Source organism: Muscardinus avellanarius (assembly GCF_963383645.1).
Source record: "Muscardinus avellanarius genome assembly, chromosome: 9".
NCBI lineage: Eukaryota > Metazoa > Chordata > Mammalia > Rodentia > Gliridae > Muscardinus > Muscardinus avellanarius.
In genome coordinates, this window is record NC_137795.1 from 88,934,011 (window position 1) to 88,954,778 (window position 20,768).

The 20,768-nt window shown below is 44.5% G+C and overlaps 1 protein-coding gene across 1 annotated transcript in view; it reads left to right on the forward strand.

The window, feature by feature from the left end:
* Positions 1-1,277: 1,277 nt before the first annotated feature.
* Positions 1,278-20,768, forward strand: part of AHCYL2 (adenosylhomocysteinase like 2) — a gene marked incomplete at both ends in the record, with an annotated part of 216,821 nt that continues 197,330 nt past the window's right edge. The window contains one exon of the mRNA XM_080701226.1: positions 1,278-1,613. Coding sequence (XP_080557352.1) covers positions 1,278-1,613 — 336 coding nt within the window. The remainder of the gene's footprint in view (positions 1,614-20,768) is intronic.

The window sequence follows — 20,768 nt, forward strand, 5'->3', positions numbered from 1 at the left end:
CCCATAAATATCCCCTACGGGTGGACATTAGTTTCACATACCTTTTTGTTATCAAAATAAAACTGCCATACATGTCCCTTTTTGGGGGGGAGGGAGGGAAGGGATTGATTCTACTTCTGAACTACACCCCCAGCCCTTTTTATGTTTAAACAGTCTCGCTAAATTGCTAAGTCTGGCCTTGAACCTGTGATCCTCCTGTCTCAGCCTCCCAAGTACTGGGCTTACAGGCATGTGCCACCACGTCCAGCTTACTTGTCTTTGAGCTGCATCCGCTAAAATAAATGTAAAACTGAAACAGAATACAGGATACAAAGAAAGTAAAAGTCACTATTCGGGAAAGCTATTCAGATTTAATTAATATTTCTCGATGCTACATATGTATTTGAGTTTTTGATTATTTCCCTTGGAGAGCTAGCAGGTCAAATGATTTGGCCTCATTTAAGGCAACACGTTAATTCCTCAGCAGGGAAATTTCGACTTAATGGAAACTAACGTTCCGTTCTTTTAGGATCGATTCTAGCTTCCAAATCCTGAAAGTGCCAGAAGTAGCCACAGAAAGCAAAGTACTATTTTACTCCTTCTAAAACCAAGCTGTTGAAGTTTGGAAAGGCGTTAAGGTCCCGGTTACACGGCAAGAAAAACGGAGCCTTCCAGCGTGGATCAGGCGCTCTAATCACGTGACGCCGCCGCTGTTTCTTTAAATGCCGGGCCACGTGACCGCAGGAGCGCACAAGGAGGAAATTCACGCTGTCAGGAGAGCGATTCATTCCTCCCCCGCTTTCCCTAGGGTTTCTGGCTTTCCTTTCCCGGAAGCCGCAACTCCTCTGGAGACTTTTCTCACCCCCTTGGGCGCGTCACCCACTCTCACTTCTTTCCGTTCCGCGCCGACCCGGCGCTCCCTCTCGGTCACAGAGCCCCACTGTGAAGGCGGGCCGGCGGGACTACAACTCCCAGGGGCCCTCGCGGCCGCGCCCCGCCCCGCCCGCGCGCAGGGCAGGTCGGGGGCTGAGGTCCCTCGGTCTTCTCGCCGCGTGCTGCCCTGAGCAAGCGCACTACAGGTTCCGTGGCGCCTCGCGCGCGAGCCGGACGGGGCTGGGCGGGGCCGGAGGGGCCGGGGCTGCGGGCGGGCGGGCTGCGGGCGGAGGCAGGGGGTGGGAGCGGAGGCGATGGAGGGGAGGAGTGGGGGAATGGGGGAGGGAAGGGGAAGGGAGGCGGGAGGCGGGGCCGAGCCGGAGCCGGAGCTGGAGCCCGAGCCGGCGGTCGCGGCGGAGGCGGTGATGTCGGTGCAGGTTGTGTCAGCAGCGGCTGCCGCCAAGGTGCCTGAGGTGGAGCTGAAGGATCTGAGCCCCTCGGAGGCGGAACCGCAGCTGGGACTGAGCACGGCGGCCGTGGGCGCCATGGCTCCCCCGGCAGGCGGCGGGGACCCCGAGGCTCCGGCTCCCGCCGCGGAGCGGCCCCCGGCCGCTCTCAGCGCGGCGGCCGGGAAGGTGCCCCAGGCGTCGGCCATGAAGCGGAGCGACCCGCATCACCAGCACCAGCGGCACCGCGACGGCGGCGAGGCCCTGGTCAGCCCCGACGGCACCGTCACCGAGGCGCCGCGCACCGTCAAGAAGGTACCGTGACCCGGCTCCGCTCCCGGGGAGGGAGGGAGCCGCTGATCCCCGCCCGGCACCTCCTCCCTCGGTCTCACTTCCGATCTTAGGAGCAGAGACCCCTGAGCCCCTGAACCCACTCAGAGCTGCCCCCTGGCTGGGAAGCGGCTCAGGTGGCGCGGCCGTACTTGGCTGCGAATAACATGGAGGTAGCGCTCTCCCCTACTACTGGGAAGAGGCAGCAGGAGGAGAGGCACCTACTACTACGCCCCCCGCCCCCCGGCACTCTCACGCGTTATTTTCGGTACTATGGGGAGGAGATTCCGACCGTATGAAAAAACCTTACCGCTTTAGGGAGTTCACCCATCAAAGAGGGTGGAAAAATCTTTACTTGGAGAACCAGTAGGCAGTACTTAGCTCACATCAAAATCCTCCGAGTTGTCTGGCTTCCGTACAGATGATGACTTTCTGCCTCTCTGTGGCCAACCGCTTCCACGGAGCAGTCCTGATGCTGTGCCCTTTCCATTCGAGCTTCTGCAATAGCCTTGCATTTTCTTTGATCGTGGAAGGGTAATGGAGAGATTTTTCACTCTTTTTCTCTTAAGAGGTTTGTTCTCCTTGCACAGTAGTTGGTCACCAGGAGATTATTAGATTGTATGTGAAGAGAATGGGACCTTTATTATATGATCTGAAAGTGTTAGGAAGAAATGCTACTAGTTTCGAGAAAGCAGTCGTTGCAGGGGCTGTCTCAGCTGTCAGCTTCTTTCATACGTAGTTTTGAGGAGGCCTCAGAACACCAAGGAGTAAGTGCGCTTGGATGTACATACCCCTGTATTACTCATGCAGTAACTGTCCAGATCTCTCTCTCTCAGAGCTCTCACCCTCTCTCTCTGCTAAATGACCGGAGGGGGGATAAAAAAAAAAAGCAAATACTGGAAAAGACAGAAATGTGGATCATATAAAAACATATTATGGCTATAATATGAACACAGTGATTTGTTTTTTTATCATTGTGAATAATTTCTATTTTTTTTTATCAGAACAGCAATAAAGGAATATGAATTTACATTGACTTCACTGTGTAGGACTCAGCTGAATTGGAACCTTGGATCCAGCCAAATATTGTAACTACTTCATGGTTAATGTGTAGCGGATAACCTTTTTATTCCAACTGCCAAATGTAATGATCAACAATGAAATAATTTGTTTAATAATGCTGTAGGACAGTGTCCTTGTTTGCAATATGAGAAACTTGTGGAAGGGATTATAGTAAAGAAGTAGCACTGCACACAGTGCTTGAAGCACCCAGATGTGAGCTGGGGAATCCGAAGCTTGTTTCTGCCTGTGATGCTTCATAACTTTAGCCAAATCCTTTGCTTGTGATTAAGAGTCTTTTTTGTCTAAAACCTATAATTCGGTTAGCTCTTTTGAGAGTAAAAGTTTAACAAATGGTTCTTAAGAGCATGGAGTTCAGTTAGTCAGGCAGACCTAGGTTTGAATCCTACTTACCCCACTACTAACTTTTGGGTAATTCCCAAATTCTACGAATTAGCAGCTGATTCTATAAAATGATACTAGTTAGGACTGAGGGCCAGAAATATCTCTAAAGGTCTGAGCATTGAACTTGGCTACATATAGTAGGGTCTTAAGACATAAAAGCAATGATTAGGAATTGATTTTTACTCCTCCCATCAGTGCCTTAAGTGCATGCTACCATGACCTCTCCTGGAAGGTACACACAGTTTGATGGATTCTATATAAAGAAGTTAAGACAAATGGTGGCATGCTAGAGTGTGTTTTTCTTAATTCTAGATGTGCTTCTTAGCCGTTTTTCTTGTTGCTAAACCACCTTTTTCCTGTTTTGTTTTTTCTTTTTTCTTTTTCTTCAGTATCAATATGTATGTATGTCCCATGATTCTAGATTTACTCAGCAGCCTCAAGGCTATGGAGACAGGGCTGAGCTTGCCTTACAATGTTAATTACACCAAAAAAAAAAAAAAAAAAACCCAGTTTCTCTGCTAAAGTTAAGCAGGTGAAGTTCTAGGCAAGGATGTAGCTGTTTGATACAAGTAAGGGCATTGCTGAGCTGCTTTTTTAGGGATAGAGTCTTTAACTTTCTTGATATTGAATTGGCTAAATGAAAATAAATGCGTGAGACTGCTCTTCCTTCTCCAAGTGGAAAATCGTCTCATCGAGGAACTGAGTTTGATATTATGGTTTATTGAGCTTTTTTGTGTGCGGGGTGGAGGGTCTGAGGATGGAACCCAGGAGCATTTGACCTCCGAGCTACACCTCCTGCCCTGTTTTTTATTCCTTTTTTTTTTTTTTTTTTTGCGGGTCTTGGGGATGGAACCCAGGTGCATTCGACCTCTGAGCTACACCCCTGCCCTATTTTTTATTCTTTATTTTGAAACCGGATCTCACTGAGTTGCGGAGGCCTCACTAAGTAAGCTGAGGCTGTCCGCGAACCGCCATCTTCCTGTCCACCACGCCCGGCTTATTGAGCCTTTCTGGAGTCTTAGACTGTCTACTTTAATAATCACTCTGACCTTGATTCACTTCTACTTTAATATTATTAAAGTGTATGGAGGGGCTGGGGCCACTATGTTTGGGATGGGTGCCTTTGTCTACACAATTAGCCACTGTTGCTTTTGTTTTGTAACTGTCACATATAAACTTACTTATATCACATTTCCACTGATTTCCTTAGTCCATTCATGTATCTGTCATCAGTTTTCTTAGTTCTTTTACTCTGCTCAGTCACACAAGGGAAATAAACTTTTCATAAGAACTAGAATTCCCAAGTGCGATAGTTAATAAGAATGAACATATGGTGTGCAGGTTACTCCGTCACATTTTATCTTTGGTATCTGCCTCCGTCCTTTAACTTGAGGTGCTCTGGAGACTGCTCTTATTACTATAGCCACGATATATTTGTATATAATATTGTTTATAAGCTCATATTAAGTGAACGAAACAAAACAAACAAAAACTCTGTAAGAAATAATTTGTGAGCTAGGCATGGTGGTATATACCTGTAATCCCAGTACTTGGGAGACTGAGATAGGAGGATCACAGGTTCAAGATCAGCCTCAGCAATTTAAGGAGATTCCTGGCAACCTAGAGAGACCCTTTTTCAAAACAAACAAAAAGGGCTGGGAGTGTAGCTCAAAGTTAGAGTGCCCTCCTTTTTTCTACAAAAAATGTGAAATGAGATGATGATTTCCATAGTAAACGTGCTCGCATTTGAGAGGATTTCTTCACTGCTCTTGGAAATGGGTGCTAAGAGTGTTGAAGAAAACAAGGTAGGTGGGGATTTATTTCAGAAAAGTTAAACCTTTCTAATAATATGATGGCAAGCCCGAGGACCTCAGCAAGTTTGTGCTTACATCACTATCAGTAATGACCATGTTCAAACAGATTCTGTGTTCCCCTTGGCAAACATAGCTACCTCGCACCGACTCTGGTGCTGTCAGAAGTTTGTGCTTTCTTGCCCTGAATTGTTTAAGCTCCTGATTTGGATAATTATAGATTACAGAAATGGAATGTTTTGGACACAGGCATGGGAATGTGGGAGCAGTATTAGTCCTTTGCCAGTTAGAAGAATACAGCCTGGCAAAGTGTTCAGTGAGGCAATTGGCAGTTGGGCCCTAATAATAGTTACTGTTAATTGGCCTTTTATGTGCCAGGAATCATCATAGACATTATTTCTGTAATCCTGATGAGAACGCTGTGAAATGTGTGTGGCATCATCTCCGTTGTACAGATGAGGAAATGTATTCTAAAACACTAGGTACCTTGCCCAAGGTTACCAACACAGTAGAAAATCCCATATCTGTGTCTCTCCATAGCTCTTGTCCTTGTCTTTTTCTTTTCTTTCTTTTTTTTTTTTTTTTTTGGTTCTGGGAATGGAACCCAGAGGCATTTGACCTCCGAGCTATACCCCCTGCCCAATTTTTTTATTCTTGATTTTGAAACAGGGTCTCACTGAGTTGCGAAGGGCCTCACTAAGAAGCTGAGGCTGTCCGTGAACCACGATCCTCCAGTCTCAGCCTCCCAAATGCTGGGATTAAAAGCGTGCGCCACCACGCCCGGCCCCTTGTCCTTTTCATAGGCCACACGGATTTTTCCCCCCCCAGTTTTGGGTATTGAACCCAGAGTTGCTTTACTGAGCTGTATCCCTACCCCCTTTTATTTTTTATTTTGAGACTAAGTTGCCCAAGCTGGACTCGAACATTTAATCTTCCTGCCTCAGCCTTCCAAGTAGCTGGGATGACAGGCATGTGCCAACGTGCCTGGTGCCACAGAGATTCTTTCTCATCTCTTAAATGCTGACTCCAGCTTTTCTTCCCCTGAATTCTTTAGAACAGCAAGTGAACTCTAAGGTGTGTCTCTCTGGCTAAGGCTTAGGTCATCCCAAGACTAAAGTAAGGAGAGTCTGAGTCAGGGATTTGGGAAAAGGATAGGAGAAAATTGTACAAATGTAGAGCTCAAAAGAATTGTGAAGTTGAAAGAGGGGAACATCTTATGTAGAAAAGTATACAAATCAATGATGTAGCCTCATATTTGTAATTAACTAGTAATCTGAGAAGCAGTTACAATTAAGTAGGTAGTACCTGAAGAATGTGGTCCTCCTTCCCATTCAGCTAATGGTTTTTCTACTTGTGAGGCCCTTCGCAACTCAGTGAGACCCTGTCTCAAAATAAAACAATAAAGAATAGGCCTGGGGTATAGCTCGGAGATAGAATGCTCCTGGGTTCAATCCCTAGTACCACCAAAAAAAATTCAGGATTGAACTTTTTAATTTTTTTTTTTTTTTTTTGGTACTGGGGATTGAACCTATATATGTTCTAAGGTATACCCCCAGCCCTTTTAAAAATATACATATTTATTTTAATATATATTTATTTATTAGGAACCCAGGGGCTTTCTACCTCCACGCTACACTCCCAGACCTATTTTTATATTTAGGAAACAGAGTCTCACTGAGTTGCTGAGAGCCTCATTAAGTAGCTAAGGCTGGTTTTGAACCTGCATGATTCTCCTGTCTCGGCCTCCCAAGTACTGAGATTATAAACATGCGCCACCACTCCCGGCTTGCTTATTTGTTTGTTTGTTTATTTATTTATATCTATTTATTTATGGTTCTGGGAATTGACCCCAAGGGCAGTCTATCTCTAGACCCCCCAGTCCTTTTTTTAAAAATTTGAAAGTCTTTTTTTTTTTGGGGGGGGGTACTGGGTATTGAACTCAGAGGCATTCTACCTCCAAGCTACACCCTCAGCCTGATTTTTTAAAAAATTTCATATTTGGAAATAAGGTTTCACTAGGTTGCTGAGAGCCTCGCTAAGTTGCTGAGGCTGGCTTTGAACCTGTGATTCTCCTGTCTCAGCCTCCCATGTACTGGGATTGCAGGCATGTACCATCATGCCTGTAGAACAGTCTTTCTCAGTTATAGCTCTGCCCTCAAACTTGCTATCCTGTTTCCTCAGCCTTCTATGTACTAGAATCAGTTATTTTTAAAATTTTTTTAAATTTTGATACAGTATCTCACCAAGTTGCCCAGGCTGGCCTGGAACTTTCAGTCTTCCTGCCTCAGTAGCGAGGATTATAGGCATACACTATGGAGCCAGTTTAATATATAGATTGTGAATTTGTTGTTGCTGCATAATAAGTAGTTTCTTCTTATTTATTGGGCTAGTTGAAGACCTGAACATATACCTTTTGGACATCCATGAATTTTCTGAGAAAGCAGCTCTTTGTATTAGTATAATTTGTGAATTCTGGGGAAGATTAAACACCAAGAGGATTGCTCTGAGCTAGTAGTATCCAGTTAATTGAAGAAGTGAACCTTTAAAAAAAAAAAAGGAAGAGCCGGGCGTGGTGGCGCACGCTTGTAATCCCTGAGCTTGGGAGGCAGAGACAGGAGGATCGGTTTGAAGCCAGCCTCAGCTGGCTTAAGAGACCCTGTTTCCAAATAAAATATAAAATAGGTCTGGGAGTGTATCCCAGAGGTAGAAGGTCCCTGGGTCCATCCCCAGTACCACCAAAAAAAATAGGAAGAATGAGTTTTTGTATCATTTTTTTGAAAATGGTCCTCTTCCTCACAATGAGAGAGAGAGAGAGAGAGAGAGAGAGAGAGAGAGAGAGAGAGAGATAGAGAGTGTGTTATTAGTTGTAATCTTTATTCCGATGCTTTGTGGAGTTGAATTTATAAAGAATATATTGTTTCTTTCACGGCGGTTCTTGTTTAAATGTCCAGAGAGGTACAACCAAGCTGGATGGGAGGAGAACCATCTAGGCAGTGGCTCTGATCCGCAGCCCTGCCATTGTGTTCAGATAGTAGGCACAATTAGAGGGGCTAAGATTCATTCACCCAATAAGAGGTTTAGTAAGCTTGATCGGATTTCTGTGAAATTTCGAGCTTTTTTTTTTATAGTCTTAGTGACTTATTTCCAGAGATTTGGTGAGAAGAGAACAAAGGAAAAAGTTTGTTCTACCAGTAACAGTTCTTGAGTCTAAAGCTATTTTTGGGTAAGGCAACTAACCTAGGACATGTGTATAATTTTCATGCTCCCTCTTCCACAGCTGTGTTCTGTGGTAACTGAATTAGCTGTTTTCTCTCTTGGACACTTGATTCGTAGCTGGTGATTTTCTATTCTTTTTTTCAAGGGTTCTTCAGTAGAAACGTGTTACTTTGGGGCAAGTCGTTCTTGGCTTAGAACTTCTATTAAGCAGAATACCAGAGCTGCTAATTGAGTTACTCTTGATTATAAGGCTTTTCCTTAAAGGCTTTCTGAATTTTGTATATTGAGACTGAAGCTGGCTTCATCTTTACAATCTTACGTTTTGATCACATTAAATGATTTGATGGTGTTGACTGCCTGTTCTTTGACACTCTTCTCTTGGCTTTGGTGACGCCTACAAAGGCTACCGTTTACTGAAAACATACTCTGCATCAGATGGCTTACCTCATCTGTTTGTCCTCATAACAACTTTATCAGATGTTTGGTACTATCTTTATTTTACAGGTGAGAAAATACAGATTTAAAGGGAGTAATTAACGTGCATGAGGCTTTGCCAATCTATAATGCCCTTGGAGCCAGTTAGGTGAAATATTGTCCCTAGCAACAATGGGAGGCTTTGTCACACTGCCAACCCCTTACTGCTCTGCCCAGACTCCCATGGCCAGACTCCCATGTGAAGTCTACTGAAGCTGCTGCTACAGCTGCTCTGTTCAACCGGTGAAATGCCAGGCTCTCCCCCTTCCATGAGGAGGCCTAAGCACCATGCCTTACTAATACCCAGTTCCGTTACCACTGTCTTCTCAGCTGTTTCAGCCTCTCAAACCCTTCCATTACATTCTTTACAATACCTCCTAACAATGTCAACAAATTCTCATGTAGTATCAGGCTCTAGCAGCAAGATCAAGCCACAGGGCTAAAAGTGGCCATGTTATTAACATTGGCACCTGGTGTCTGGAACCGTAATGGTGCAAACCAAGCTGTAGCGTCTCTTGCTTCACATTACCAGTCATGACACCTGCCAAGCCAATTCTGTAATTTTGGGTGGCACTTTTAGTTGTGTATCCCTGAATGGGGCTTTCACCCTGAAAGCTACCTCATATGCTTTCGGTAAATAACTTTTTTCACTTTTCTTCAGCTGGCAGTGGCTTCTGCTGCTTGTAGAACTCTGTGTGATGCACTAGTTAAACCTAATCATCTTAGGTTTAACTTCTTAGTCACCTGTACGCAGGGAGCTGAGTTACTAGAGAGAATCAGAACAGGCAGGTCAGTGTTAGCGATCACCCGTGATCTTCAGCCTCACGGCCTCACGAGGTTACTCATTTTTCCAGTAAGTTCACTCTCCCACGGTCTTTTATTTTTAATCTTAACCTCTCACATCTTCTTTTCAGCCAGCGATGGGCCTTACACTTCGTTATAAATACAGAAGCCACCACACGGGAACTCCATCTTTGTATTTCCTAAATCCACAAACCTACGAGCGTTTGGGAGTCGTTTTTTTCTTCCTTCCTGTTAGGAAAGAGGAAGTGTCCTCTTTCTACCAGAGACCGGTCCGTCCACTGGCACTCCAAACACATTTTTATTATCTCCTTTTTATTTAATTTTTCAGTACTTGGCATATTGTAGTTTTACATCATGAGATTCAGAGTGATGTGTACATACATTGCAGACATACATGCATCTCTCCTGTCTTCTTAAGGAGCCTCTGCTTATTCCCTCTTTACTGAATCTTCTGCCGTAGTAATGAGGCTTGCTCTCCATCTCCCGTTTTCATAACCCTGCCCGTAGGGCCTTCCTGGTTCTCTCCTCTTTTGTAATCTTTAGCATCCAGACTTCCTAAAGGAGCTTTCTGTGCATGCCGTGTACACATTTTCTTCCTCATGATATTCTTAACCTACCCGTATCCTAATACTTTAAACAAAACAAAATGCTCTTGTTAAAGCGGCTAGCACTCATCAGATTGGGAAACATGGTGTTCTGTTTTTTCAGTCCTTATTTTATTAGACATTGTAGCAGCATTGGACACCAACTCCTTAAGAAAACTTCTCCTCGCTTGGCTTCTGTGACACTGCCCTTTATGAGTAGTTTTCATCCAATTTCTCCAGCTGCGCCTCTTGTCTTGTTGGCCCTGGGCCCACCACTCTTCTCACTGCGTTTTCTCTCAGCCGTCCACACTGTCCCTTGCCTGTAAGTGTCATCCACATGCCAACAACTCCCTCCTTTATCCAAGTCCCCATGTTTGAATGCCAACCTTATGTACGTACAACTGCGTACTTGCAGTAGAACTCCAAAGTTTTCATGTTTAAAACTGAACTTTTAAAATCAAATTTTGCAAGTATGTTTTATCTTCTTTGTATCAGTTAAATGGCACTTCCATTACTTTTTTCTTTAAAAAAAAAGTTGCACCCAAGCCGGGCATGGTGGCGCACGCATTCAGAAGGCAGAGACTGGAGGATTGCCGTCCATGGACTGCCTCAGCTACTTAGCGAGGCCCTTCACAACTCAGTGAGACCCTGTTTCAAAAAATAAAGGACTAAAAAATAGGGCTGGGGGTGTAGCTTGGAGGTAGAATGCCCCTGGGTTCCATCCCCAGTACCACAAAAAACAAAACAAAAAAAGTTGAACCCAGAGGCCTTTATACAGGCTAAGCACACACGCTACGATTGAGCTACATCCCTAGTCCTTAAAAAAAAAAAAAAAAGTTTAGTTATACAGGTGATATGTGAATATGTTCAATCTAATAAGGCAGAGTCCTTCATTGGCCCTCAGCCAGTCTCATTCCCTTTCCCAGAGGTGACCTTTACTATCAGTTTATCTTTCTATATGTTTTTCTATGAATTTACATCCATATTTGTATAGAGAAATTTATAGTTTTATAATAATTTATATACAAATAAGAGCAATGTATATATACATTGTTTTGCAGGTTGCCTTTTTTACTTAGTAGCATGTTTTAGAGCCTTTTCATATAAAAACATATATTTTATTTATTTTGTTTGTTTTTAAACAGGGTCTTGCTAGGCTACTGAGGCAGAGACAGGAGAATTGCAGGTTTAAGACCACCCTTAGCAACTTAGGGAGACTCTCAGTAGCCTAAGGAGATCATGTTTCAAAATAAAAAATAAACTGGGCATGGTGGCACATGCCTGTAGTCCCTGTACTTGGGAGGCCGAGAGAGGAGGATCACAGGTTTGAGGACAGTCTCAGCAAGTACTGAGACTCTCATCAACCTACAGAGACCCTGTTTCCAAATAAGAAATAAAATTGGCCTGGGGGTGTAGCTTGAAGGTAGAACCTCTGGGTTCAATCCCCAGCACCCCCCTCCCCACACATACATAAGATAAATTAAAATAAAATAAAATAAAATAAGGCTAGGGTTGTAGCATAGAAGCAGAACACTCTAGGTTCAATCCCCAGGACTACCACTTAAAAAAAAAAAAGACACTAAAAATTATCCTGGTACTGCTCAGTATTAGCTGGTACACTTGCTAGTTTAGCAGCTTTTTGTTACTTAGTTGATATTGTTTATGTTTTGACTGAAGTTGGAGCCTCAGGGGCATCTCAAATGCAGACCTTGCGCAGCAGCAGCAGCAGCAGCAGCAGCAGCAGCAAGTTCTGCAGTCCTAAATTGGACCAATGTAATACTTTGTGGCCCTTTTCCAAAATGACACCTGATTTTTTTTTTTTTAAAGCACTGTGAGGAATCAAGAATGGGTAATGAAAATGTAGAAAGAAAAATGTTTAGGGGTTTGGTTCTCCCTTCAGAAGAAAAATATTTGCCGGGTTGGATGGTGGTGTGTGCGTCTACCTTTAGAGGTTGACATTTTCTGCCCCAGGGTAAAGTGGGACTTACTTTCCTGGAGGGTAAATAAAGATTCTCCTTCAACAAAGCTTTATTAGATGAAGCTCAATCAAGTCTAGTCTTGAGTTATTTTGTGCTTTGGACACAAATCAAATAGGAATTTTTACTACATTAATTCATGTCTCTTATTTCTGTAAGGGAGAAATGATGATTGGTTTTATGCTATGTCCTTCTTAGGACATATGTCCTTTCCTATTTGCGTTATACAAATAGGAAAGTAAGTTTACTGCTTCTGGACACTTGCCTAATAATCTCCCCTAATACACTGTGAGCTTCTTTTGTACAAAACCCATTTATCTGTTGTGTACTAAATACTGATAAGTGCCAGCATTAAAAATCTGCAAGAATGGGGCCAGCGAGGCCGGCATGGGAGCCTGCCGTGAGGCAAGGCCGGTACTGGGGCCCCCGAGGCCAGGATAAGAGCCTGCCGAGGGGTTAGGCCAGTGCTGAGGCCAGCGAGGCCAGTATCGGAGCCTGCCGTGAGGCATGGCCGGTGCTGGGGCCTCCGAGGCCAGGATCGGAGCCTGCTGTGAGGCAAGGCCGGTACTGGGGCCTCTGAGGCCAGGATCGGAGCCTGCCGAGGGGTTAGGCCGGTGCTGGGGCCAGCGGGGCCGGCATCGGAGCCTGCCGTGAGGCAAGGCCAGTACTGGGGCCTCCGAGGCCAGGATAAGAGCCTGCCGAGGGGTTAGGCCGGTGCTGGGGCCAGCGGGGCCGGCATTGGAGCCTGCCATGAGGCAAGGCCGGTACTGGGGCCTCCGAGGCCAGGATAAGAGCCTGCCGAGGGGTTAGGCCGGTGCTGGGGCCAGCGAGGCCGGCACCGGAGCCTGCCATGAGGCAAGGCCGGTACTGGGGCCTCTGAGGCCGGGATTGGAGCCTGCCGAGGGGTTAGGCCAGAGCTGGGGCCAGTGAGGCCGGCATCGGAGCCTGCTGTGAGGCAAGGCCAGTGCTGAGGCCTCCGAGGCCGGGATAGGAGCCTACCTTGAGACAAGGCCGGTACTGGGGCATCCGAAGCCAGGATAAGAGCCTGCCGAGGGGTTAGGCCGGTGCTGGGGCCAATGAGGCCGGCATTGGAGCCTGCCGTGAGGCAAGGCTGGTACTGGGGCCTCCAAGGCCAGAATAACAGCCTGCCGAAGGGTTAGACCGGTGCTGGGGCCAGCGAGGTCTGGATCAGTCCACTGGGTAGCCAGGCCACTACTGGGGCCGTCAAGAGTGGGATCGGTACTTGCAACGCAGCATGCACAGAGAAATATTGCAGAAAATATTAATCAGACGCTTCTCTTAATCAGCAATAACTAGGAGGAAAGGGGCAACAGGAAGAGGTTGAGCTATAGAAAGGGCCCTATAGTGAAGCAACTAATGTGACCAATCAGAGGGTATGGAATAGTGGAGGACGGAGCCTCTTTAAAATGCAGGAAGTAGTGGTGCACGCTTGTAATCCCCGCGCTTGGGAGGCGGAGACAGGAGGATCGCGCAGGTTCGAAGCCAGCCGCGCTGGCGTAAGAGACCCTGTTTCAAAAATATAAAAAAAAAAAAATAGGTCTGGGAGCGTAGCCCGGAGGTAGAAGGGCTTCCAGGAACCCCAGTACCACCAAAAAAAAAAAAAAAAAAAAAAAAAAAATTAAAATGCAGGAAGTACATAAACAAATGTATCAAAGTTAATCACCAAAGAAGCGTGGGATGGAGGGATGGGGAGGGAATGGGATGGGGGCTGGAGGAGGGCTAATTGGATGATGTGTGCTTGTATATCCTCTCAAGTCTTGTACTCCAATGTGATTGATATATAACTACAATGCACCAATTTAAAAAATAAATTAATTTAAAAAAACAAATATATAATAAAATCATTTTATATATATAAAAAAAATCTGCAAGAAGCTGGGCGTGGTGGAGCACGCTTATAATCTCAGCATTCGGGAGATGGAGCCCGGGGGATGGCTGTTCACAGACAGCCTCAGCGACTTAGTGGGGCCCTTTGCAACTCAGTGAGATCCTGTTCCAAAAATAAAAACGACTAAAAAATAGGGCTGGGGGTATAGCTAGGAGGTACAATGCCCCTGGGTTCCATCCCCAGTACCACCCCCCCACACACAAAATAAAAAAGATACCATACTTATCCTGGAGGGGATGTTAGGACATTTAGATAGGAAAGCAAATATAATCTAGTTTGATGTGAGCAACGCTGAAAGCAGGAATCATAATCTGAAAAGGTCAGCATTGAAATCGAGGTGTGTCGCATTAGGAAATTAGCTGGTTGTCCACTCACGAGATTCCACAGTATAGCAATACCTTCAAAGGAGACTGTACTTAAAACAAAATGGTAACTCCTTTTCTGTGGTCAGCTATCAGGCTAATCTGATACATGTATAAGTCAGTCAGAGGATGCTCTGGAAAATCTACACGGGAGGTCTGATTAAAGTGTAGGTAAGCTGGAAGTAATTTTGATCTTTGTTGCTCAAACTGATTCTTGCTACTCAAACCTGAAGCATTGCGATCCCCTGGGAGCTTGGGACTTGTTTCTTAACAGAGCTTACCTTCCAGAACCTCAGCTTTTTACTCTTGTTGAGTAGAAGTTGACTTGATAGCTGGTCACATTTCATGTTTCACTTAAAGAAATTAATAGTAAGCCGGGCGTGGTGGAGCATGCTTGTAATCCCAGCATTTGGGGGGCTGAGATCACAGTTAGTGGACAGCCTCAGCTACTTAGTGAGACTCTTTGCAACTCAGTGAGACCTTGTTTCAAAATAAAGAATAAAAAAGAGGGCTGGGGGTATAGCTCAGAGGTAGAATGTTCCTGGGTTCCATCCCCAGTACTGCAAAAAAAAAAAAACAAAACAAAACAAAAGAGTAAAGAGGCAAAAATAATTTTAGAGTTTTGTGGAAGTATGGAAACTTATAATAAAACTTGTTTTAAAACTTATAATGAAGCTGGGCGTGGTGGCACACGCTTGTAATCCCAGCATTCAGGAGGCTGAGACCGGAGGATCGTGGTTCGGGGATAGCCTCAGCTACTTAGCGAGGCCCTCTGCAACTTAGTGAGATCCTGTTTCAAAATAAAGAATAAAAAGTAGGGCAGGGGATATAGCTCGGAGGTAGAATGCCCTTGGGTTCCATCCCCAAACCTACAATAAATAAATAAAATTTATAATGAAGCCGGGCATGGTGGTGCATGTTTATAATCCCAGTACTTGGGAGGCTGAGACAGGAGGATGGGGTTCTCGGCCAGCTTCAGCTACTTAGTAAGGCCCTCCACAACTTAGTGAGATCTTGTTTCAAAATAAAGAGTAAAAAATTGAGCTAGAGGTGTAGCTCAGAGGTATTATGCCCTGGGTTTAATCCCCAGCACCAAAAAACAAAAACAAAACAAAACAAAAAAAAAACACAAAAAACCCCAAAAACCTATAATGAAACACTTGAGATACACAGAGACAGACACAGAAGCTGTCTCCACATAAAGATCTCTCATATACACACATACAGTAGAACTCCCTAAGCACCCTCTGCCCAGCCCCTTTCCATCCAGAGAGACCACCCACCTACAGAGGGAACCCATGTTTCTCTACAGAGCCCCTACATGTACCAACAGAGATACCACACACAGACCCACACTGAGGCCATCCACACAAACACACACACACACACACACACACACACACACACACACACACACACTGACACCAAGCAGGTAATGCTTAAAACAGATTTTCTTGGAACTTGATTAGTGTTCTCCATAGTTATTTTGAGGAGAAGGGACAATTATTTTAAGTACTTTTTTTTTTTTTTTTTTGGTGGTACTGGGGTTCCTGGAAGCCCTTCTACCTCCGGGCTACACTCCCAGACCTATTTTTACATTTTATATTTGGAAACAGGGTCTCCTAAGCCAGTGCGCGCGGCTGGCTTCGAACCTGCGCGATCCTCCTGTCTCTGCCTCCCAAGCGCGGGGATTACAAGCGTGTGCCACCACGCCTGGCTATTTTAAGTACTTTTAACTGAACCAGAAAATAAAGCAAAAACAGAAGGGCTGCCATCAAGTCTGCAGCGCAGTGAATGTTACGACGCCAGCTTTATTTGAATTTCTGCCTCTAGAACTGCTTGTTCCTGGGCATCGTTTTCAGTTTGATATGCTCATGATGCTTGGGTGGGAAGTCATTCTCTTCTCTCCCAGGAGCATGCATCCTAGATTATTGCTTAAGCAGAGTTCCATGCTCAGTTTCCCTCGTTAATGAACACACTACCATGGTGCTGTCAGGATCACATAGATCTGCCCAGGATTAGAAGTTCCAGAAACAGTGTGCCTATGTAGAAAAATGTACACTAGGTCCTCTGTTGTGTTCAACTGAGAAACGAAGAAAGAAGATTATGTTAAAAGTAGAAATATGGGTATGGTGGCACACGCTTGTAATCCCAGTACTTGGGAGGATCGCAGGTTCAAAGTCAGTCTTGACTACTTGGGGCCATCATCACAGCTTAGTGAGATTCTGTTTTCAAATAAGAAAATCAGCCTGGGGTTTTAGCTCAGAAGTAGAATGCCTCTGGGTTCAATCCCCAGTGTGTGTGTGTGTGTGTGTGTGTGTGTGTGTGTGTGTGTGTATGTGTCTGTCTGTCTCTCTGTCTCTCTCTCTCTCTCACACACACACACACACACACACACACACACACACACACACACACACACAGAAAGACCCAGGAGAGGGCCAGGTGTTGTGGCATACACCTGTAATTCCAGTACTTGGGAGGCTGAGAAAGGAGGAGTGCAAATTCCAGGCCAGCCTTAGCAATTTAGCAAGGCCCTCAGCAACTTAGCAAAATCCTCAAAAAAAAAAAAAGAAAAAGAAAAAAGTGGTGGTAGTGATGGTGCTGGCATGTAGCTGACAGTTGAATGCCCCTGAGTTCAATCCCCAGTATCAGAAGAAGAAAGGTAGAATAGAAATGAAGGTAGTTTATTTTTTATCTGTTGGATTATGCATGGTAGATTTTCAGAGAATTGTGTTGAAACCTAAGGGTGGCTCAGGAGAATCACTTAATTGTAAATTAAAAGATTTTTATTTATTATTAGTGTGTGTGTGTGTGTGTGTGTGTGTGTGTGTGTGTGTTACTGGGGATGGCATCCAGGGGCTTTCTACCTCCGGGCTACACTCCCAGACATATTTTTATATTTTATTAGAAACAGGGTCTCACTAAGTTGCTGAGAGCCTCACTCAGTAGCTGAGGCTGGCTTTGAACCTGTGTGATCCTCCTGTCTCAGCCTCCCAAGCGCTGGGGTTATAAGCGTGCTCCACTACAACTGGCTAAAGATTTCTAAATTACATCGATGTGGTGGAGGATGGCACAGTGGGTTGTGTTGGTTGATAAATCACTGGTAACTACATACTCAGATCTTTTTAGTGTCTCTCACAGCATCCTGTGAGAAATATCTCCTTAGGAAAAAGGAGACAACATGTTTGTGTGTATAAATACTTGAAGGTTTCTGTCACACTGAGGAAGTTAAGACACTAGAAACATTAAAAGAATTTTACAGTTATAGCTTACAAAAAGAAATATTTTTCTCCTGCTAGTAGTACCACATTCATTTTATCAAAGCTTGTATATAAGAATTTTACCTAAATTTAAAAAAATCTTCCAGCAGCAGGATAATACTGAGAGAATTGTATTCACTGTACAATTTAGTGAATGTTAATTTGCAATTTTTTTTGCAGTGCTGGGAATGGAACCCAGGGGCATTCTACCTCCAAGCTACTCCCCCAGCCCTATTTTTTATTTTGAAACAGAGTCTCACTGAATTGCAAAGGGCTTCACTATGTAGCTGAGGCTGGCCGCAAACCGCCATTCTTCTGTCTCAGCCTCCCAGATACTGGGATTATAAGCATGTACCACCATGCCCAGCTGTGGAAGAAAATTTTTTTTAATTAAAAAAATAAAATTTGGAGATTGAATGTAGGGGCTCACACAGGCTATATGTTCTACCAATAAGCTATACCCCCAGCCCTTAGATATGTTTTAAAGATATAAACCAAGCTGAGTATGGTGGTACCTGACTGTAATCCCAGTATTTGAGAGGCTAAGACAGGAGGATTGCAGTTTCCAGGCCAGTCTCAGTAACTTAGTGAGAGCTTTAGCAATTTAGCAGAACCCTACCAAAATAAAATAAAAGGGCTGGGGAATGTAGATAACTGATAGGGTACCCTGACTTCCATTAAAAGGAATAAAGGAGAAGAAAAGAAAAAGGTTTCTAGTATACCAATAATGAACTAGCTGGAAAGGAAATTGAGAAATGAAACTGATTTACAAAAACTACCCTCCCCAAAAATGCCTATGAATAAATGTAAGGAGTTAAAGAACTCTAGAGTGAAAACTATAAAACACTAATGAAGCAAGGTATTGTGGTATATGCATATAATTCCTGTACTTGGGAGGCTGAGACAGAAGGATTGCAGGTTTGAGGCCAGCTCCAGCAACTTAGTGAGACCCTTAGCAACTTAGTGAGACCCTATTTCAAAATAAAATGGGCTTGGGATTGTAGCTGAGAGGTACATTGTCCCTGAATTCTGCCATTTCTTTCACTGAATTGATGATGATGATGATGATGATGATGATGATGATGATGATGTGTGTGTGTGTGTGTGTGTGTGTGTAGTGCTAGGGATTGAGTTCAGGAGCATTCCACCTCATAACTACACCCTAGTCTTTTAAAAAAATTATTTTATTTTTTTAAGTCGCTTCAGCAACTTATCAAGGCTCTCAGCAATGTAGTAAGATCCTGTATTCAAATATAAAATAGGGCTGGGGGTATAGTTTGTAGGTAGAATGCTCCTGGGTTAAATGTTCAGCAACACACACATATACACACATGCACGGTTTGGGAGTGTAGCTGAGATCATATATTATTATTAGCTGATAGTTATAGAGAAAATTTCTTTTAATATAATCTTTTATTTTGGTACTGAAGGTTGAACCCAGAGGCTGGATTCAGTCTCTGAGCTACCCCTCCAGTCCCTATTTTATTTTTATTTTGAAATAGGGTCTCAATAAATTGCTGAGGCTGGCCTTGAACCTGCAATCCTCCTGTATCAGCTTCTCAAGTACTGCGATTACAGGTGTGCATCGCCACACTGGTACGTATTCTTTATAATGTCTTAATTTTAGCTGATAGAGACTGGATAAATTGGGCTGTGTTAGTGGGTATCACCCTTGACATTTGACTTAGCATTCTCACAGCTTTAATCCAGAAACCTGACCATACAACTTAGAGGAAGGAACGCTTATTTCCTCATGATTTTCCTTTTTGGGGTTCAGTCCAGGTGAGGCTGGGGATCGCAGATTTCAGGGCATGGCAGCAGGAGGGGGAGAGGCACAGGCTTTGCTCTTCACATGATGGAGGCTGGAAGTAACAGAGCAAGAGGTGGAAGAATCACGTATAATCCCCACACTGCACCCCTCAGGGACCCACCTTCTCCGGCTACATCCAATCAGCCCAGGCCACCACCCAGATAAGTCCATTGCAATGGATTTATCACTGCTGGGATACAGACATCATGGGTCAGTTGCATCCATTTCAAAAACCAGTTTATGAGCTCTTCAGGGCCCATTCTATATCTAACTATAACATTTTGCTCTTGGCCACTTAAGAGCTCTGCCCATTTCAGAATGCAAAACGCATTTAGTTCATCTCCAGGAGTTCCTAAAGTCTTAACACTTCCATCATCACCCAGTAGTCCCAAAGTTGAAAGTCTCCTCTGAGAATCAAGATGAATTCTTGTGAGCCCCTGTAAAAGAAAATGAAAATGAAAATAAAAAGCAAGTTCCATGCATCCAATATACAATGGCAAAGACTGAACGTTTGTGTCCCTAAAGGGAGGACGAAGGTCATAGAAAGAAGGAATGGGACCAAAACAGTATTGAAGTCGGCAGGGCAGCGTTTGATCCTGCAGCTCTGCTTCTGACATCCGGGCACATGGTAGTGAGATGAGGCCTCCGAGAGGCTGGGCAGCCCGGCGCCGTGGCCTGGCCAAGTGCAATGGGCGGCGTGGCGGCTCTTCTAGCCTGCACCATGGTTCGCAGCTAACAGCCTTTCCTTTTTTTTTTTTTTTTTTTTTTTTTTTTTTTGCAACCTTAGCTTCACTTTCACAGCTTCACAAATTGCCCAGCTAGTGCCTGCTTGCAGGGATTCCGACCCTGCCACATGTTGCCTGGCTTCCCAGACCTTCCTTTGAAGTCCAGGGGGAAGCTTCCATGCCTCCTTTTTTCAGCAGAGCCAGCATTATGTAAGCACCAAGATCGGCCACAGCAGGAAAGATAATCACCACTTATTTATATATATATATATATATATATATATTTTTTTTTTTTTTTTTTTTTTGCAGTACTGGAGATGGAACCAAGGGGGAATTTTACCTTTGAGATACACCGCAGCCCTATTTTTTTTTTTTATTCTTTATTTTGAAACAGTCTCACTAAGTTATGGAGGGTCTCACTAAGTAGCTGAGGCTGGCCACAAATCTGCCTCCCAAGTACTGGGATTACAAGCATGTGCCACTGTGCCCATCTAGGACCTCCTTAATCACTGCTGCTGGGCCCTTTTCAATTACAGCTGCAGGGCCTACTCTGTCCGGGCCACCACTGGCCCCAACTCCATCTGCCACCTCCATCAAGGCCATTACTGGCTTTGCCTCTATCATGGCCACTGCTTTTTCCCTCCTTTCATTCATCTTACTTTCTTTTACATCATCATCTTTCTGGGCCATAGTTTTACACATGCCTTTCTGACAAAACTGCAAATCTGTATAGTCTTTCTGC